Here is a 21,055-nt window from a genome sequence, read left to right as displayed (position 1 = left end):
TTTAAGAATGGTGGCTCTGGTGGCAATGTGGAGAATGGAAAAGCTGAAGGCTTAGTGGCTGTGAAGCTACTCCAATTGTTCAAGCCTAAGCAATGGTAAGCAACAATGACAGAAGTTTCAAAGCAGATTCATGGGACCACGTAAAGATAGTGAGCAAGTATCACCAGTGATCCCAGGTAGTTGGATGTTAATGTGGAAATGCGGTTAACTGAGATGAAGCTGAAGGTACTAAGATTGTTTTTCACTTCCCTTACTAAAACATTATACCTAATGTTCATGTTGAGATCTGGAATTATAAGCTGTGAACTACTGAACAAACACTTTATGAAGTTATTTGGAAAGAACTACTCATTATTTGGAAATGTTCTATTGTACACAAAACATTTTAGTGCCCTATCTGCTAATTTTCTGAAATAACATATAATACAAGCCAGAAAGGTCTTTAAGATTACTACAAGCCAATAAAATATTATCTATTTGTGTTTTCTTAAACTCTCAAACAGCAAAAAATAAAAAAAGCCTCTGTTTCACTGTATGTACAAATGTTTCTTACCATTATTGGCTTGCCCTGAAATGTTTTAACTTCTTCTCGCAAGTATTTAAATGCCTGTTAAAGCAGAAAGAACTTTCATTAGTATTCAGACAGACATTTTATTAAAGACATCTTTATTTATCCAAAGTCTGGAACAAGCAATTATTTCTTAAAAAAAAATTTGGGTCACGCATGGAGGTTGCACACCTGTAATCCCAGCACTCAGGTAGGCTGAGGCAGGAGGATCATTGCGAATTCAAGACCAGCTTGGGCTACAAAGTGAGCTCAAGGTCAGCCTGAATTGCACAGCGAGACCCTGTCTCAAAAAGGAAAAACAAAACAAAACAAAACTTAAGGTGATAGAAAATGAAAAGCAAAAACTTAAGACATTCTCAGCTACAGTTCACATAGTTGGATTACTGCAGATAAAATATGCAAGACTCAAACAAACCTAAAATAGCACTAGATACCATACAATTCAATCAGATAAATTTTTAAGATGAAGAATTAAAGTACAATAAAAATCTTGAGTTATTACGCTACCATATTTGTTTAAAATACGTATTTCTGTTTTCTTCAAGGACATAACAAGAATAAAAAAGGTTTAGTTCAGTGGCAAAAGCGCCTGCCTGGCAAGCACAAGGTCATGAGTTCGGTTCCCGGTACCGGAGAAAAACCAAAAAAAAAAAAAAACTTCCAGAATTTTTTTTTAATTGCACATCTACTGTGTACTAGAAATACTACTGAGCACATGGTTTTCAACATCCATATTAATTTTAACAGTGTGTGTTAACTTTTTTATTGACAGGAAATTATTCTTAAATTGAAACTGAGTAATCTTTATAATCCAAAAAGGAGACCAATTAAAATTAAGCAAAAGCAAAAAGGTGACCAAGGTGCCCACTAGTCTTTAGAACATTAGAGCAAGCAAATATTTTCTTAATTAAAATATACTGACTTCTTTTACAAGTAGGACTTCTTCTTACCTGTTGTGCATCCGTGTCTGACTGGAAGGTGATGTACCAGTTGCTATTGTGTGCAAACTCACAGCTTATCACTTTGGGGCAGTTGTCATTTTTGAACAAAGCTTGCACTTCCTAAAAAGGAAAATTTGTAGTCAACTCTAAAAAAAAAGGTATCAGTAATCTGCATTTTTTTTGTTTACTAGTGAGGATGAGAATTTCTGTGTCATTCAGTCCTATTTCTTCATGTGTTACCTATTATTCTGAACAACCCATAGTGTAAATTTTGTTTAATTTAGGGGTGGAGAAATTTTATTTTATGATCAGCGAAATGAAAGTTTTTCCTTCTGGTAGCAAGCTAAACTTTAATTATATAAAATCTCCTGTCCTTTCCTTGCTTAGTCTGGCATTATTAAAAACAAACAGGTCTTCCCTTTCAGCTCCTGTTGCTTTTGCTGTCTTCCACCACAGCCATGAAGTGTTACCCTCTGCCATGGGCCACTCTGCCCTGGAGAAAGCTCAGTATGGGCCGAAACCTCCACAAACTGTGAGCTGTATAATCCTTTCCTTCCTTAACAAAACACCCAACAAGAAGAAACAAACAAGCCCAAAAGGCTGGGCATGGGGGTGCTTGGCCATAATCTGAACACTCTGGAGGCTGAGACAAGAGGATTGCAAGTTTGAGCCCAGCCTGAGCAATTTAGTGGTTTAACTAGAAATAAAAATTAAAAAGGGCTAGAGACGTAGTACAGTGCAAAGGCCCTAGTTTACTTTTGACATGCAGTTCAAAATCAAAGATTTGGGCTGGGGATTTAGCTCAGCGGCAAAAGCGCCTGCCTGGAAAGCGCAAGTTCGTGAGTTCGGTTCCCTGTACTGGAGAAAAACCAAAAAAAAAAAAGACAAAATCAAAGATCTTGGGACAATTTCTTTTCTAATTTTTCTCACTGATTCTAAATTTGGCAAATTTTTATTCAGAGATATAATGCTGAATGACTGTGGGCAAAAAAAAAATGATTAGCTAAGACAAATTTGTCATCTGGCAAGTGCTTAAAAATTCTTTTCTGAATGGCTAATAAATAACAATAAATAAGTTACTGAGAAATCTTAACTTTTAAAATTTACAATGGCTTAACATGGCAATTCACAGCAAAGAATAGTGGCACAGTGGCTAAGAAACACAGGCTTTACATTTATTTGGAGAGATCAAGTTTAAATCCAGACTGTGTCACTCAACAGCCCATCTACCCTTGGGCCAAGGTTATTTAACCATCCAAAGGCTCAGATTCGAAATTGTAAACAGATAATGTTTGGCTTTAAATGACTGTAACTATAGGGTAAGCAACAGTTGGCAGAAGCTAATTATTAAATATCATTATATGTAATTATTTGAGACTATGTTTCTGGATTATATTGTTTCATACAATTATTACTTTATTCTTGAGCATGTACTATGCCATCTTTATGACTGCACATTTGTTTTATGTTTCACTAATCAGCAGATTTAGTCTTATTTCATTACCTTTTTTAAAAAACACCCTTAACAAAACATTACTATATTAATCTGTTGACAATAATTGATATGAAGTCAGAGTTACACTTCACTTGTGTAACTTCTCTAATTTAAACAGTTAAAGAACATTTCACTTTATGGGCTGAGGATATAGCTCAGTGGCATACGCGCCTGCCTGGCAAGCGTAAGGTCTGAGTTTGATTCTTGGTAGCAAAAAAAAAAAAAGAACATTTCACTTTAAAAGAATAGTCACTAACAGTTTACCTCTACTGGTGTTGTTTCAGGAATCTCTCTGAGAATCACAATGCAACGTTTATGACTTGGTCTCACTTTCTCGCCCTTCTCATCAACTTGTACCATTGGAGATGCTGAAATTTTAAAAAGAAGGGTTGCATTTAAAAGTGATAGACAGTGATAATAATAATGCCATCAAAAGACTACTGTAACTCTCAAGTGAATAAATTACCACAGGCTAATTCCACATAGCCGAAACTTTTATTTCTAGTTCCTTCAGAGTAGCAATATGTCACATTTCCCTGAGAAGGTAAACAGATTTTAAAAAGCAGTGAAGGGTAAAAGGTGGTATAAGTGCAAGGTTCCAACCTAAACAAGAGAAAGTATTTTGCTTGTCTCTGCCAATTTTCTTTGTAGACAAGACTGGGACATCTTAAGAAATGATGTCTATACAAACTTAATACTCCCATATAGGTCTCTGGCTATACTTGTTATATTTAACTTTTAAGCATTCTGAACAGACAATATAAAAGTGAAGATCTCCTTTATTTAGTCAAGTAGTTAATTAATAAACCCCTTGGGAGGTGACCAAAAAATACTGATGAGACACAGAAATTTTTAATCAAGAAATATATTTGTGGTACTGGGAACTCTACCCAATGCCTTCACACCAGCCCCTCTGCCCTTTCATTTTTTGAGACAAGGTCTCGCTAAATTACTGCCTAGGCTAGGCTGGGTTTGAACTTGTTGATTCCTCTCCCACAGCTTCCCAAAGTACTAGGATTACAGGCATGTGCTGAAGAGTGTCAAACTGTGGTTGTAACTCATAGGCTGTGAAATCAGTTTAAGATAAAAGAAATAAGTATACTGTAAACAGTATTAACTTATAAAATTGACATTTCAATTGTGCGCAGGGATGTACAGCTACGGAGTAAATTGTTCTTTCTTGGGTTCAAATTTGAAACAGACTGCTGTAGTGCATATAAGGATGACATTCTTCCTAACAGTCCATAAAAATGAGATTTAATTATTTGTACTTGCTAACTGAACATCAAGGTTAACGACTGAAGTTAGAGAACTGATATAGAAGCTGAACACATACACAAACAATAGACTGGCAGCCAGAGAAAATAAATTACTAGACCAAAATAGAACCACTAAAATCCCTTGAATCATCAGAAATCCAGAGAATATTTAACTTCTTAAATATTCAAACACAATCAGCGCCTGTCTGGCAAGTGCGAAATTGTGAGTTTGATTCCTGGTACCGCCCCTGCCAAATCAAACACAAGTTCAAAGGTATTATTTACATACATCTCAACACTTCAAGAATTAGATCAGGATCTGTGGTCAACTTTTTTATTTCTTCCATGTTGGCAACTGTCCATATTGGGACGAACTGGTCACTATCCATTTGTGATATCAAGTAAAGATCCTTTGATAAATTTTCTCTGAAAGAAATAAAACAAAAGCAATATAACAAATTCTTAAAAACCATCTCAAGAACAGTTGTACCTTATTCATTTTTATCACTATGGTTTAGGGCAACAAAATTGTGCTATTAGAAATAGTAGGCTGAACTGTGAAAAGGTCAGTGAAAAGCTCAATTTCAAAGGTATCACAAAATGTCTGACTCTCCAAACGTATCTGGCCCAAAGCTTTGGACAAAGAACTTTATGGAATTATATTGCTAGGCAAAAAGGCTTAATATTAAATCACATGCTATGATGAATTACACAGTGCTCCATTTCATAAATCCTTTACTGTTAAGTGTTAGAATATGCATATGGAAAAAGTAGCAGTTTAACCATGAGTTAAATCAGGAGGATTTTGCATACTGAATCCAGGGCCTTTCCACTGAGCTACATCTCCAATGCGTTTTTGAAGTAAGTATATATTTACAATACATATTCAATGCATTTGTTGTGGGTAGTTGGAACACTTACATGACACATTTTAAATCTTATTACATCTCCATCCCCATCTTCACCCAAACCTCTTCCAGCATTTTAGTTCCTTTTCCATTTACCAAAGTCCTATCTCTCTATTTCCTGTTGTCTTTTATTTTGCTTTGATTTATTTATACTTTCGGTTTCTCATATAGTGTATTTTACGTAACATAATGGATTCCATAATGCATTCATTTTCCTACAAATGACTCAGAATTATCCTTCCTGATAACAGACTAGTACTCTATTGTGCATAATAAATACATTTTCTTTATCTGTTTATCTGCTGGTGGACAAATAGGCTGTTCTAAGATTTAGTTATTATGAACTGTGCTGCTATAAAAATGGGAATGTATGTTATCACTGTGGTATGATGTCTTTAACTCTTTTGCGAAGTTATCTAGAAGGGACTAGCTGGGTCAAATCTACTTTTAGATTTTTGAGGAGCCTCTACACTGACTTCCAAAGTGGCTATACTAGTTTTAACATTCCCACCAACAGTGTAAAAGGAAGGGTTCTTCCCCCGTGCCAGCCTTGCCAGCATTTGTTATTTAATTTCTTGATGATAGCCATTCTTTCTAGAGTAAGATGAAATCTCAGTGCTTTTTGTTTGTGTGTGTGTGTGTGTGTGTGTGTTTGGGACACGGTCTCACTACGCAGTTCAGGTTGGCCTTAAGCTCACTTTGTATCCCAGGCTAGCCTTGAACAGCAAACGATCCTCCTGCCTCAGCCTCCTGAGTACTGCGATTACAGGTGTGCGCCACCACACCCAGCCTCTCAGTGTTGTTTTAATCTGCATTTCTCTGCTGGCTAGAGATACTGAGCATTTTACATGTATTTCTTGGTCATTTGTACTACTTCTGAAAAGTGTCTTTTCATTTCATTAGCTCATTTTTTGATTGGGTCTTTTATTCTGGAGGGCCTAATTTTCTTGAGTTCTTTGTATATTTTAGGTATTAATCATCTGTCCAATGGGTGGCTGACAAAAATTTTCCCACTCTGTGTGTTATCTCTTCACTCTGTTCGTTGTTTCCTTTGCTATGAGAAGATTTTTAATTTGATATAATCTCGTATGTTGATTCTTGATGTTATTTCTTACACAACTGGTGTTCTTTTCAGAAAATTCTCACCTATGCCTATGACCTCTAGAGTGTTACCTATCTTATCTTCCAGCAGGGTAAGTGTATCTTTTAATGTTTAGGTCTTTGAACCATTTGATTTTAGTATAGCACATGGTGAACCGTGTGGGTGGAGATTCAATCTTCTGCATGTGGACAGCCAGTTTTCCTAGCACCATTTAACTGTTAAAGAGGCTGACAATCTTTGTTCCAGTGTATGTTTTAGCCCCTTTGTCAAAGATCAGGGGCTGAACGTATCTAGACCTTTTTTATTTTTTAGTTTGAGCTAGGATCTCTCAAAGTCACTAAGCTGCTCAGACTGGTTATCTTCCTGTCTCAGACTCTCAGAGTGCTGGGATTGTAAGTGTGCACCACCATGCCAGGGGCTAAGATTTTTAATTCATAAATGTTTACATTTTTATGAGCAAACTTTTACAACTTAAAATGTGCATTTAGAATTAAGACAAATTCTTTTAAGAAATATAAACATTTTTTGGTTTTTGGTTTTCTTTCCGGTACCAGGAATTGAACTCACAACCTTGGGCTTGCCAGGCAGGCGCTACACTGCTGAGCTAAATCCCCAGCCCCTGATACAAACATTTTTATCTTACATCTAAATCTTTTTAACTAAAGTAAAATCAAATTCTTGCCTTTTTATTCATATCAAGTATTTGTTGAGCCAGATTGTCTAAAAATAATTAGAAGTCCATGCTTAAAAGCTTCCTTTTTAAAGAGGCCTGACTTGACCACCCTTGTTACAGCTCCAACCACACAAGCCCTCTGGGTTCCCCTCTCCCTTGTTTGAACTGTTCTATTTAGTTTTTTCCACAGCAGTTTTCACCAAACATGCTAACCTGCTTATTTATTATTTTATTGTTTTGTATCTCCCAGCAGAATATGTATTCCATCTTTGTTCAATGCTTCAAAAGCCTTGTGTCTGGCAAAAAGTGCAAAGGCTTGTCCATTTAAGCTCTATAAAAATACAGCACTTTCTCCAAGGTTACAATGTCAACGGGTAGTGATTATTTATTGGGAGTACGGCACAGAAGATAACAGTGAACTTTAAACTCATATTTCAACATAAAAGAACCCATTAGTATCAGTCTAAGAATGTTAATAACCTGAAAATCAGATGTCTGTAAATACCATCCCTTGTCTAACTAAAAAGGGTGTAGCGTAAACCATTCCTTATTTTCCACAGACTACTCTTATCAATTAACTGTGTCAAAACTCTTGAATAAACTGTATCTTGCCCAAAGTAAATGAAATTAATGGATATAACATCTTAAACTTGCCTGTAACACCTGATACAAACTAACAGCAATTCTGGTGAGCTACAAATGAGAACTGCCTGGCTGGTTTGACAGTATCACATTTGTAAGTAGGATGTGGAGATCATATATAAAAGTGCCACTGTAAAAACTAAAAAGCTTAGATAAATTACAAAAGTCATGTTTTTGGAGCTATGAAAGAAATATACTGAAAAATGACACCAAAATCTACCATTAAAAGGAAATGATTTAAAAACTGGTTAATTTTATTTATTTATTTATTTATGTATGTATGTCTTTTTGAGACAGGGTCTCACTATGCAGTTCAGGCTGGCCTTGACCTCACTTTGTAGCCCAGGCTGGTCTTGAACTTTGCAATGATCCTCCTGCCTCTGCCTCCCGAGTGCTAGGATTACAGGCATGCACCACCACAACTGGCTGGTTAATTAATTTTAAAAAGGGAAACAGTATCTACCATTTTTCTAGGCATTTTACATGTACTAACCAAATCAACTCAAAAAGCAGCTGTATCAGCCAGGTGTGGTGGCACATGTCTGTAATCCTAGCACTCGGGAGGTTGAGGCAGGAGGATTGCTGAGTTGAGACCAGCCTGGGCTACAAAGTAAGCTCAAGGTCAGCTTGAACTGCATGAGACCCTATCTCAAAAAGAAAAAAAAAAAAAAAAAAAGTAGCTATATCAATTAAAAAGATTCTGTACCGTGAAAAACAGAACTCTAACTGCTTCTTCAGACATTCTTTTAGATCTTCTGCAGAAATTGCCGAACTATTTTCTCCTGGTGGTAGAAAACAAAAAAAAAGGTTAAGACTATTAAGTTATCATAGGTATTGAAATTTACATGTTATGCTCAGAACTCACAAAGTATCCACAAATTAAAGTTTACTACAGTACTGTAATATTTAAAAATTAGTGTAACTCAGATGGTCCCGTGTCTAACTTCTCCCAACTTACCCTTTTTTCCAAATAATTTTGTTAAAGTTCCTTTATCAAGACAGTAACAAAGGATTATTAATACCAAAAGCACTTGGCTACTATGCTGCAAAACACTGCCTGTCATACTTAAGAAATGTTATCACTACTGTAACATTCCCTAAACAGCAACTAAAAGAACACAAGATGAGCATGTCCTACATTTGAAGACAGGAACTAGTGTAACTAATAGGGATATATTCATACAACTACTGTACATCTCTTTTACTACTAGTAGATCTGATGTCAGTCATGCTCTTTAATCTCTCTTAATAGTCTTCTTTTCCCTCTAATAGTTTTTGATTTGTGTGTATGTGTGTATGTGTGTTCTGAACTCTCATTGTAGCAATAAAAACAAAAAATTTACCAGAAATGTCATATATTTGGTAACTCATATCTTCGGGTCCTAAAATAATTCCCTCAGTTGGTTCTTCAATGCCAGTAGTATTTCTCGTGGTTTCACAAGATGGAGAATACATCATTTCATATTCTTTACACATGTCTTCTGAAAGCTCTGTATTGCCTGTATTTAAGTAAACAAATTCTTTAGTCCTATCTCCAGAAGCAGTATATCTTCTAGATTTTAAGAATTCCACCGATTGGAAAAAATGTTCACATAGTAGAGCACTGGAGACCAAGCCTAGGCCTTAGGCATGCTAGGAAAGCACTTTACCACTGAGCTATATCTCTAGCCTTTTATTTTTTTTAATTGAGTAAGAAAGGACAGACACCCATCCCCACCAAGCACAAGGGACTGAACTTCAGGCCTCATTTACCCTGAGACAGATCCCTAGCTCTTTTTTTCCCTGTTTTTGTTTCTTGACCCAAGTCTTGATATGTAGTTCAGGCTGGCTGTGAACTCACTGTGTAGCTCAGGGTGTCCTCAAACCTGCAGTGATCCTCCTGCTTCAGCCTCCTGAGTGCTAGGATTATAGGCATGCACCACCATGACTGGCTCCCAGCCAGCCCTTTTCTTAAACATTTTTGAGACAGGGTCTCACTCAAGGTGCCTTCAAATTTGCAATTCCGCCTCAGCCTCTAAGTAGATGAGGTTATAGCCATGTGCCGCTCTGTCCAGCTCCATATGGTTTAAAGAATTCTATTTACTTAAACAGCAATCCGAAGGCTGAGGCAGGAAGATGGCTCTGAGTGGGTAGCCTGGGCTACACAGTAAATTCAAAGTCAGCCTGAAGGGGCCAGGGATTTTGCTCAGTGGTGCAGTGCCTGCCTGGCAAGCACGAGGTCCTGAGTTTGATTCCTAGTATCCCCTCAAAAAAGCAAAGTCAGCCTGAACCACATAGTGAGAAGCTACCTTCAAAAAAAAAAAGTTAACTTATACATCACTATACATCAGTCTGTTCCATGTACGTGACACATTTAATTTTCAGACAATCCTATGCTATAGGCACTTATTATTTGTTTGACAGATGGAGGAAATAAGTAGTATAAAAGTCATTTGCCCAAGGTCAAATAGTAACTAAACTGCAAAGCCAAAGATAGTGGATTAAAACTATAGCCTGGTGTGGTAAAACATACTTGTAATCCAGGTGCTACTCAGGAAGCTGAGGTTAGATGACTGACTGGGTGATCAAAAGCTCAAGGGCCAGTCTGAATGACTTAGAACATGTCTCAAAATAAACTAAAAAGGGCTGAGGTGTAGCTAAATGATACAGCACTTGCCTAGCATGCATGAGACCCCGGGTTCAGGCCTTAGTACCAACAAAACAAAAATAAAAGCAAACAAAAAGCTAAATAATAAAGTATAAATGATACAATATGAATACATTATATGCTGGATCCCAAGATATAGCTACTACTTGAAATTAGTGACAATCCATTCATGTTGAGTATAAGTAAGAATTATGTATGAAATACAATTGTTCTCAAATAATCAAAGGGTGTATCCAAAGTTCTATATACTTGTCTGGCCATATAATCAAAACGTCATTTTTCCAGTGAAATATTTTGGCCTTACCCTCAGTCTGAGACCCTGATGTGGCTGCCGTTTCATGCCAAGAGCTTTCAGTTCCATGAGTTACAGGAGTGGCATCAGGATTTCCAGGAGGAATTTCTTGCCATACTTTGGCATTAGGATTTAAACCAGTCCCTTTAGATGTCACCTGCTAAATAATCAAAGGATCTATTTGTAAATTTTAAAAGTAGGTATATCAAAGTTACAAATATAAATAATGGGCTTTCCCATTACTTAAATATGAAGCAACTTAAATAATTTAATTCTAATAAATACTACTATATAGTAAATATTACCTACGTAAGTAAATATACCTATATAATTTTATTTTTTTTTTGGGGGGGGAGTTCTGGTACCAGGAATCAAACTCACGACCTTGCGCTTGCCAGGCAGGCGCTGTGCCACTGAGCTAAATCCCCAGCCCCATGTAATTTTAATATTTATTAAAAAATAAAACAGTGCTTTACACTAACCCACTTGGAAATTCTCATAAAATTTATTCAAACTATTCATGTATCTTTGAAATGCTACAGTACTCTTATTCTTACTCTTATTCTGGTTTCAGAGTGTATTATTTTTATTGCCATTGTAGTTATGACAAAAACTTTTGAGTCTGAATGATTGTATCACTAGAAATATTTTCTCAAGAGCAGTGATCTGTCCAGTGTGGTTGTGGCATGCCTGTAATCCCAGCTACAAGGGAGGCTGAGGCAGGAGGATCACAAATTAAGGCCAGCCCAGACAACTTAAAGAGAATGTATCCCAAAATACAAAATAAAAAGGGTCGAGAATATAGCTTAGTGGTAGAGTACACTTGAGTTCAACACCAGTGTCACACAAAAAGTGATCTGCACTTCTTTTGTACAAAAGTATATACTCTTATTGCCCACAATATAATTATTTGAAGTATTTCTATTTAAAGTGGCCTTTTCCATGCATTATCTAATCACTAAAACATAAAGGTGAAAGCCGGAATTGTACATGGGGACTAGGTGTGGAAGGAAGAAGAACATGAAAAGATGGAGACGCTAAGGAAGGGACAGAGAGAAGGCTGGGATGGACACACACCCTTCTTTGCCCTCATATGACCAAACAATCTTCTCAAGTACATTAATGATATTGTAAAAAGTTCATCCCCCTCTAGAAAGTACTTTTGACTGTCTTTTCAGCCACAGACCCCTCCCCTGGATGGTAGGCACAAGAGGGTAAGTCAAAAGGGCAGAGAATTAATTAATTCAAGTTTGTAACCTATAAGATACTGGGAATCAGCTTTTATGAAAAGTAGCTGGTGCACACTGAACTATTCATTAGGAGGTTGTCATAAACTCCCTTTCTGAAGAGGTTCTTACAGGTGATCCTACCTTACAGGTTAAAAGCAAAACAAATTCAGCTTTTAAGGTACCACCAAGGGTTGGGGATATAGTTCAGTTGCACAAGCACCTGGCTAGCAAGAGCAAGGTGCTGAGTTCGATTCCTAGTGCAAAAAAAGAAAAGGTACCACCAACACCTAAATATGTTCAACCAAGGTAAAACTGGGTAGGGAAAACTGTAGAACCCCTAGACAAAGTTGCTAACTTAAGACTCAGCTTCTGAAGACCAGGCGTGGTGGGGCACGCCTGTAATCCCAGCACTCAGAAGGCTGAGGCAGGAGGAATGCTTCAAGTGTCAGGCCAGCCTGAACTGCACAGTGAAACTCTATCTCAAAAAGATGAAAAGATTCAGCTTCAAAGAGGCCTAACTACTTCCTGTAATTACACCCATGAAATTCTCCCATACTCTTCTAATAAAACAGATTTTTCAATGTGAGTTTGAGTGAGTTTATATATGGTACAATGTAACTTACATGTACGACCCAATGAAACAATAGTTTAATTTTTTTTTTCCCCAGTACCGGGAATCGAACTCACGACCTCGCGCTTGCCAGGCAGGCGCTGTGCCGCTGAGCTAAATCCCCAGCACCAGCAATAGCTTAATTATACTCTACTGCTTGACCTTTTTAAAAATTGCTTCCTCTTATCAACTGAAACGTTCTGACAATCTGGGAAAAAGACCAGATGCACCACCATCTCCCATGTTCGGGTTCATTCATATCTCTGGGACAAAAGCTAAAACCTCCCAATGCTGATGACAGTATGGGTATTTTATCACTTACACTGTTCAGAATTTCCAGGCCTAGGAAAAGTCCCTAAGTTACTAGGCTGGAATTGAATTTGAGATCCTCCCGCCTCAGGTTCCCTGAATGCTGGGGTAACAAGCATGTAGAACTATGACAAGATCCTCATAAGGATTTTTAATTAAGAAGAATATCTATGTATTTACATAAATCTTTCTCTAACTCTGCGAATAGAAGATATGTCCCTATCCAAGAAAACATAAGACTCTAGAAACACAGTTCTCAGGAAGAGATAAACTTCTGAATCTTGATAAATAAAAAAATTACAATATTCACTTAATGAATAAAATTTGTAACTGAGAAAAGATACAGTGACAGAGTGATCTACCCAGAAATACCTCTAGCCCACAAGACTGCTATATGGTATTTTAGTAAGGCAAAGTATTTTTTTTTTCAATTTTTATTTAAACACAATGACTGAGGCTTTTGAAATCACACCTGAATTCAAAACAATTTGAACTGAGAAAATTTCTTAATTCATCCAAGCCTCAACTGTAAATTGAGGAATTCCACATTATAACTACATCAGTGCTTGAGAAGCAGTTAAGGCTCAGTATAAACACTCCATATTCAGGGGCCCCCCATCAAGAGTACTTAATTTGATATAATTAAGCATTTTGGGTCTTTTTTGTTATTGTTGCTTTCTTTCCCCCCAGCAGTGCTGGGGATCAAACCCACGGCCTCAGACATGCTAAGCAAGGACCTATACCACTGGGCTATAGCCCCAGGCCTTTTAATTTCATTTGTGAGACAAAGTCTCAAATCGCCCAGGCTGGCCTTGACTGTGCATACCTTCTGCCTCACTCGTAGATGTGATCACAGTGGGTGCCACAGCACTCAGCTTCTGTATCTTCTTATAAAGCATGTTAGATTTGAATGGAAAGCAACTCTCCTGTCTTACTTTCACAAGTACACACAAACACTGAAGTGTTTCATCAAAGTAAGTGCAAAGTGAATTTAAAAGTGAAATGTAAAAGCTAACTTCGAAAAGGGGGGCAACATCATGTTACATGACTATAGAACTGCAACTAAAAATTAAAAAATATGACTAGGAAAATGAAAATCAAGAAAAAGGTAAACATAGACAAACACAACAGTAAAATTAAAAGTACCATTTTATACTTCTTAGGTTAGCAAACACCTAAAAATTATTCCCAGGCTATTATAAATCTGGGAAACATCCTTTACTGAAACTGTACAAAATCGTGAAACTCATATTCCCACATATTAGCAGCATTTATAGAAGTCAAGAAATGGTAATAAACCTAAGTCGGGCAAATAAGAAATTGTGATGTACTCACTATGCATATCACAAAGAAAAAAAATGTTGCTCGTTAAATGGTGACACATGAAATAGAACGTATCCCAATTTTCAGAGTTTAAATGTGCATTTTAGGATCAACAAGTACCAAATTCTGAAAATGCTTTTACAGAATGGAGGGGGGAACCCATAACCACCATAGCAACAAAAGCATATTTTAGGCAAGTCTGTAGACTGGGCACTACTCTTTCAAACAACACATATTAATACCAGTAGAGCTCCTCGACAGTTTACCCATTTTGAGACACACACAGAAATAAAGTTGGGGATGCAGCTCCCTTGTAGAGAACGTGCTTAGCTTGCACAAAGACCTTGGTTTGATTCCCATTACCACCCCAAAAAGGGGGGAGCACATAGAGACTAAAGTCAAGATTCAAATCCAGGCAGCCCTGACTTCACACAATGATTTTAACTGATAACAATACAGATTATTACAACTGTATTGCAAGAAGTACAGGGATATGGGCTGGAAGGGAACATGATAAGCTAAATTATCCAGACCAGAGAACTTTTTTCTTTATAAACCATTGTATTAAAAATGCTACTTTAAGTTGGAGTCAAAAAATTGTAAAACCTGGGGTGTAGGCAACAGCTCGGGGGTAAGTCAGGTACTTGTCTTGTATGCACTGAGGCCCCCGTTCTAGTCCTAGTAACCCCTGCCAAATACACATATACACACACACACAAAAACCCTTTGAAAAAAGGATATACAGTATCTATTAAATTTTTCAAACCAGAGTATAAATGTCAGTGTCTAATACATTAAAAGTTTAGCTTCATATGCCAATATTTACTTAAATTTATGTAACTACTCAACATTTTCTTTGATTATCATCTTTTTTTGAGCTTTTCAGATAGTCTTGCATAGTTCAGGCTGTCCTTGATCTCAGTGATCCCCATGCCTCAGGCTTCCAGAAGTGCTAGGATCACACACATGTGTGTGCCACCACACCCTGTGCTCATCATTTTCTTGCATCTCAAACCTTCTGTAATCTTGGTTCTTTTTGCCCTAAGGAAAACATTCAGTATTTTTTTAGTAAGTTCTCTCAAATTGTACTTTCTCTAAAAATATCTTTATTGGTCAGGTGTGGTGGCACACCCCTGTAATCCCAGCACTTGGAAGGCTGAGGCAGGAGGTCTGTCATGAGTTGGAGGCCAGGCTTGGTTATGTAGTGAGTTCAAGGCCAGCCTGAAATGAACTATATAGTGAGACTCTTGTCTCAATAAATAAATAAATACATACATACATATCTTTATTTTTACTCTATATCCTTGCTATATCCAACTTAAGCATATTAAAGGCAATTCTGCTTCTTTCTGATTTTTTGGGGGGGGTACTGAGAATCAAACTCAGGACCCGGCACTTGCTAGGCAGGCGCTTGTGCCACTGAGCTATAGCCCCAGCTTCTTTCCGGTTTATATTTACTGCTAACAAGAAAGCACCTTTCAGTCTGCCATTCTTCTTTTTTTCTCTCTTGTTGCTTAATCTTTGCCAATGATATTCTACCACTTGGCAAGCTTTGTCCACACATGGACTCTTGGACTTGGGGTGCAGTTTGGTGGCAGAGCACTTGCCCAGCATGCATGAAGCCTTAATCCTTGTCACCAAAAAGCGCAAAATTCTTTTTATTGTACATGGGATTCACTAAGCTCCATACCACACTGAAATTTGATGTCTTTCATCAATTTCATAAAAAAAATTCTGCCGTCACCTCAACAAATACTGCCTTTCCACCACCTGCTCTATTATTTTCTGATGGAATTCCAATAAAATAAAATCAATATCACATTTTCTGACCATGTTTCATGTACAATATTAACCTATTTCTAGTTTTCCATTTCTTTGTTTCTAGTTGTTCTGAAGAACTTTTTTTTTGTTATTGTTGTTTTTAGACAGTTCTCACTATGCACTTCAGGCTGGCCTTAAACTCACAGCAATCCTCCTGCCTCAGCCTCCCACAGGGGTACGCCACCACACCTGACAACTCTGAGTAGTTTCTTAATGTTTCTTTCAGTTCCTCAGCTCTTGCAAGTTGTAAAAGTTTTTTTCTTTTTCTAACACTACCAAGGATAACATTGAAGGCTTTCACACTGAGATACACTCCCAGCCATTTTTAAATTTTGAAACAGAGTCTCATTAAGTTCCTAAATTGCCCAAGCTTAGTTTAAACATACAAGCCTCCTACCTCAGCCTTCCAGGGTGCTGAGATTATAGGCATATACCACCATGCCAGGCTCTAAGCTCCATTTTTTATCTTAAAGTTGACTGGTTTGGGGAGGGAAGGGGAGTTCAATTATCAAGTTTATCTGACCAATTTCTTGTTTCCTGGTCATCTTTTCAGTGTCTTAAGCATACTAAACATTCTAACTTTATATTTTTGTAATTCTAAAACTTGAAAGCTGATTTTCTGATTTGTTGTTCTAGCTAAATCATACTCATGATGACTACTATGCTTTCTGATTTCATAAAGGGATATTGTGAGAATTTGGCACGTTTGTTTGTTTTTTGAGACAGGGTCTTGCTATGTAGTTCAGGCTGACCTCGAACTTGCTGTAATTCTCCAGGCTCAGCCTCATGAGTGCTGGGATTACAGATGAGTGCTGGGATTACAGGTATGCCCACCACACCTGGTTGGGGGATTATGTTTAAATTGGCTCTTAAGGGGAGAATTTGTTTTCCTTTTGCTACATGACTGCCCAAGAAGACTACCAATTAAGAATCACTTTAAATTTTCAACTTGGGCTTTTGAAAACTATAGGTAGTGTGAATTTTGGTCAGTCTTTGGCATCAAATAAGATTTCTGTTTATAATTATCAAAAAAGACCTCTCTCATAGCAACCTAAAAGCTAAGCTAAAACTGACCGGTTTCTATTCCTCTGGGAAAGCTCATCCCCCTTATATTTTGTGTTCTGCCTCTGGGCACTGAATCAAAACTAGCTCCAGGCCACTAAGGTCCAAAAGATACAGAGGATAGCCTCAGCTTCATTACCTTCTTATCTCTCTGGTATTTTCTGATTTTGAAGATTTCAGTTGCTTCCTTTCTAACCTATAGCCTTGCTTTTAAAATATTTTTTTTAAAAAATCACTTTAACCAGTATTTTCTGGTGTCTTCCAGATATCTTGGTTCATTGTGTGCTACTATGACAATACGTGGCTGGTAGGCACTTAAAAGTAAAGAGGTTCATTTGGCTCATGATTCTGGCAGGCAGAGGGTCCAAATTGCATAGTGCCACTATCTAACAAGGGCTATGTTGCAACAAAGCAGAAAAGCAAAAAGGAGCCTTGCTCTGCAGAAGGGACCAAGAGCTGTGAGGTGGCTTTGCTGCAACGTGCTGGTGAGAACGTATCTACTCAAAGGAGACTTGACTTCAAGACAGAATTTACTCATGAGGGTGAAGCCCCTATGAGCTAATTAGTTACTGTCCATCTGGCCCCACCTCTTTAAAAAATCTACCACCTCAACACCACCACACTGGGTTTGCAGCAGATGAACCTTTGTTTGCAGCAGATGAACCTTTGAAGGACAAACCTTGGCATTAAAACATCTGATTCGCATTTCCAGGAAAAGTAGCTGACATAGCATGGGAGTGGCATGCCTATAATCTCAGCACTTGGGAGGCAGGAGGAATGTGAGTTCTAGGCTATTGGGCTTCATGGTGAGACCCAGACCAGCCAGAACTACATATCAAGGCTATCTCAAAAAACAAAATGACCCAACCCCGACTGGACCCAATCTGACCTGACCATTATTTTCCCCCTCCATCTCTTTCTTTCTAATATTAGGGATTGAACCTAAGGACTTTGTACTGAGCTATATGCCCAGCTGTTTTTATTTTTTTATTTCAAGACAGCGTTTCACTAAATTGCTAAGTTGCCCAGGCTGGGCTTGAGCTCCTTACTCAACCTCTCAGACTGCTGGGGTCAATTTTTTTTCTTAAATCCAAATTAAAGAGTAATCTCTAACAAATGAGGGGCAACTATGTCATAACAAAAAAAATTAAGTTGCTTTATAAGTACATAACCATGTAATCATCCTTAAAAGCATATGCTTCACCTTTAAAAGTATGAATACCTTGGGGCTGGGGATTTAGCTCAGCAGCACAGCACCTGCCTGGCAAGCATGAGGTCGTGAGTTCTATTCCCAGTACCAGAAAAAAACCAAAAAAAAAAAAAGTATGTATACCTTATAGTTTCTATATATACTACCTTGAACATCCAATTTCATTTACTTTGGTCACTGTTTCCTCCTCCTCCCCTCAATTTTTTTTAAACTAATGAGATTGAACCCAGGGTCTTTTCACTGTGCTAAATAAATACCCAGCCCTTTTAAAAATATTTTGGGCCAGGCATGGTGGCACACACCTGTAATCCCAGAACTCAGGAGGCTCAGGCAGGAGGATCACTGCAAGTTCGAGACCAGCCTGGGCTACAAAGTGAGCTCAAGGCCAGCATGAACTGCACCAGTGAGACCCTGTCTGAAAAAAAAAAAAAAAAAAAAAAAAAATTTGAGACAGAGTCTTGATAAGCTGCTAGGTTACCCAGGCTGGACTCAAAACTTGTGATCCTCCTTTCTCAACCTCCCAGAGTACTGGGGTTACAGATATGTATTACTGCCCTCCTAAAATAGTTTTAAGTATGTGTTCTTTGTATTTAGGCCATAATCTTAAGAAAGCAAAATTTAAGTCTTCGTATTTCAGCTAGTAACATAAACCAGACAGAGCAGACCCTTAGAGCTGTTTTAATGAAATAAGGTTGTATATACAAAAAAAAGAATATTGTGACTGTATTTACCACCCTGATAGCTAGAAATTAAATAGTTAGTAAAACTTTTTTTTCAAGTGGCTTGAGTTTAAAATTAAAATCTTTTATTACTCTTTCCCCAAAATTCACTTTACAGTGCTCAACACTGCAGGCATTCACAAGCACATGTAGCCATAATCCAAGGAGGGCCAGGCTACTGCTCAAACTGGCATCTTGATGCCATTCATGTGGTGCTGCTAGTTTTCCAGGCATGCAAAAATGTAAGCATGGTGGGGTCATGGAGGCTTCCACCCAGATTGCAAATAAAAGCTAGGTGTGGTAGCACACACCAGAGGCTAAGGCAGGAGGATTGCTGTGAGTTCAAGGCCAGCCTGGGCTACAAAGTGAGTTTAAGACCAGACTGAACTGCATAGTGAGACTCTGTCTCAAAAAGACCAAAAAAACCCAACCCCAAACAAACAATACAAACGCCCCCCAAAAAACAAAATCCAATAAACCAAACCAAACCAAAACCAAAACCAACAAATTTCAAATGAAGGTTTGGGAGCCAGACAAAGAGCTCCTGAAAGACCAATGCATGAAGCTCTAAGAGTAAAGACTAAGATGCACCTCCAGGTGGCTGGAGGTGCCAGAAACATGGGATTTGGTAGGGGGTGGGGGTGCGGGGGTGGGGGTGGTCTTATTTGCTTGTTCATTTGTTTTGGAGACAGAGTCTCACGACACAGTTCAGCTGGTCTTAAACTCACTGTGTAGTACAGGCTGGCCTTAAACTTTCAGTAATTGTCCCATCTCAGCCTCCCAAGAGCTGAGAATACAAGCAAGCGGCACCACACCTGACGTGAAACATGGAATTTCTGCTGGGAAAGTTGCAGACAGTGAGCAAAGCCAGCCAGCCAGCCAGAGAGAGACCATGTGGGCTGCAACCAGGAGGCCACAGAAGCAGGGCTGCCCAAGATCTCTGGAGTTAACATCTAACCACAATCTCTCCTGGGTACTGGACATGCAGCTACAGGATTTAATGTTTACCCTGCTGGGTTTCAATCTTGCTTTCCATCTTGCTTTGGGTTCTATTCCTTTCTATCCCTTGTTCCTTCCTTTTAGAATGGGAATGTTTACTCTGTGCATTGTATGTTGGTAATACTTTTAAATTTCCTTTTTATTTTTACAGGAGCTCAGAGTTAAGATTTGCCATGAATCTCAGAGACTAAACTTTTTAGCAACTTTTTGGCAATGCTCAAGAGACAAACTAGTATTTTGTATAGTAAGATGCACATGAGTATTTCAAGGGTGAGTAGAATGTTATGATTTAGCTCTAAAATGTCCCACACGTCTTATGTGTTTAAAAAGTGACTGGATTGTGGAGATGCTATACTCACCAGTGAACTCACCCATTGAGGAGCTTAGAGGTGAATGCACTGTTAGGAGGTGGGCTCTGGCTAGAAATGGGACACTGGCAGAGGGGAGTGACCTGGAAGAGAGTTCTTGTCATCAGCTCCTCCTTTCTCTCTCTGCTTCCTGACTGCCACAATGTGAGCAGCTTTTCTTCCCCTACACTGAAGCCAGCCAGCAATGGACTGAATCCTTGGTGGCGCACACCTGTAATCCCAGTATTTGGGAGGCTGAGGCAGACGGATGATTGATTTCAAGGTCAGCCTAGGCCACATAGTGAGTTCATGGCCAGTCTGAGCTACATAGCAAGACCCTGTCTTGAAAAACCAAAAGGAAGATAAATCAATAAACCTCTCCTCCTTTAAATTATAAAGGTCAAGTATTTTGTCCTCTTGACTCAAAGTGTCTAGTTTACCTTCTATAAGGTCTTCATATAGATTGCAGGTCCCTGGATCTACAGATTTTGGAGGTAACTATTTGAATAAAAACCCAGTCCTTTTGCATGTCTTTTATTCCCTTCAAATTTCTCACAATGTGAAGAGCAAACAAGTTTGCATACTTTGGGGGTTCCAGGAATGCCTAGAAGCAGCTGTGTGCTAGGGGCATGGATGCCTGTATTTCTCTAGCTGTGACAGAAATGGGACTGGCTATTGCTGTCAGAACCTAAAACTGTTGGTCTCACTGTCCAACTCCATTGGCCATGCTGGGGTGGGCTTTGTGTGTTGTCTGACCTCAGTGATAAAAGCTGAGGCAAGCTACATTAGCAGAACCCAGGTGGAGGACCTAACAGGATCTCATCTTCTTTATCTCTTTTCAAAAGCACAAAGGCAGATCTTAAAAAGACACCCATCTTTTTTGGGGGGGTGTTTTTTTT

General features: G+C 38.2%; 1 protein-coding gene across 6 annotated transcripts in view; it reads right to left on the bottom strand.

Annotated features, from left to right (window-relative positions):
• Larp4 (La ribonucleoprotein domain family, member 4) overlaps positions 1-21,055 on the bottom strand; it is a 65,890-nt gene that overhangs the window by 22,916 nt on the left and 21,919 nt on the right. For all 6 annotated transcript variants that reach the window (XM_005411878.2, XM_013508449.1, XM_005411880.2 and 3 more), the window contains exons 3-9: positions 10,540-10,687; positions 8,932-9,087; positions 8,295-8,370; positions 4,553-4,689; positions 3,269-3,372; positions 1,519-1,629; positions 554-607 (exon numbers count right to left, since the gene is read on the bottom strand). In XM_005411878.2, coding sequence (XP_005411935.1) covers positions 554-607; positions 1,519-1,629; positions 3,269-3,372; positions 4,553-4,689; positions 8,295-8,370; positions 8,932-9,087; positions 10,540-10,687 — 786 coding nt within the window. The remainder of the gene's footprint in view (positions 1-553; positions 608-1,518; positions 1,630-3,268; positions 3,373-4,552; positions 4,690-8,294; positions 8,371-8,931; positions 9,088-10,539; positions 10,688-21,055) is intronic.

The sequence above is a fragment of the Chinchilla lanigera genome, unplaced genomic scaffold (assembly GCF_000276665.1).
Source record: "Chinchilla lanigera isolate Chin_1 unplaced genomic scaffold, ChiLan1.0 scaffold00146, whole genome shotgun sequence".
Lineage (NCBI taxonomy): Eukaryota > Metazoa > Chordata > Mammalia > Rodentia > Chinchillidae > Chinchilla > Chinchilla lanigera.
This window is presented reverse-complemented; position numbering and strand designations above follow the sequence as displayed.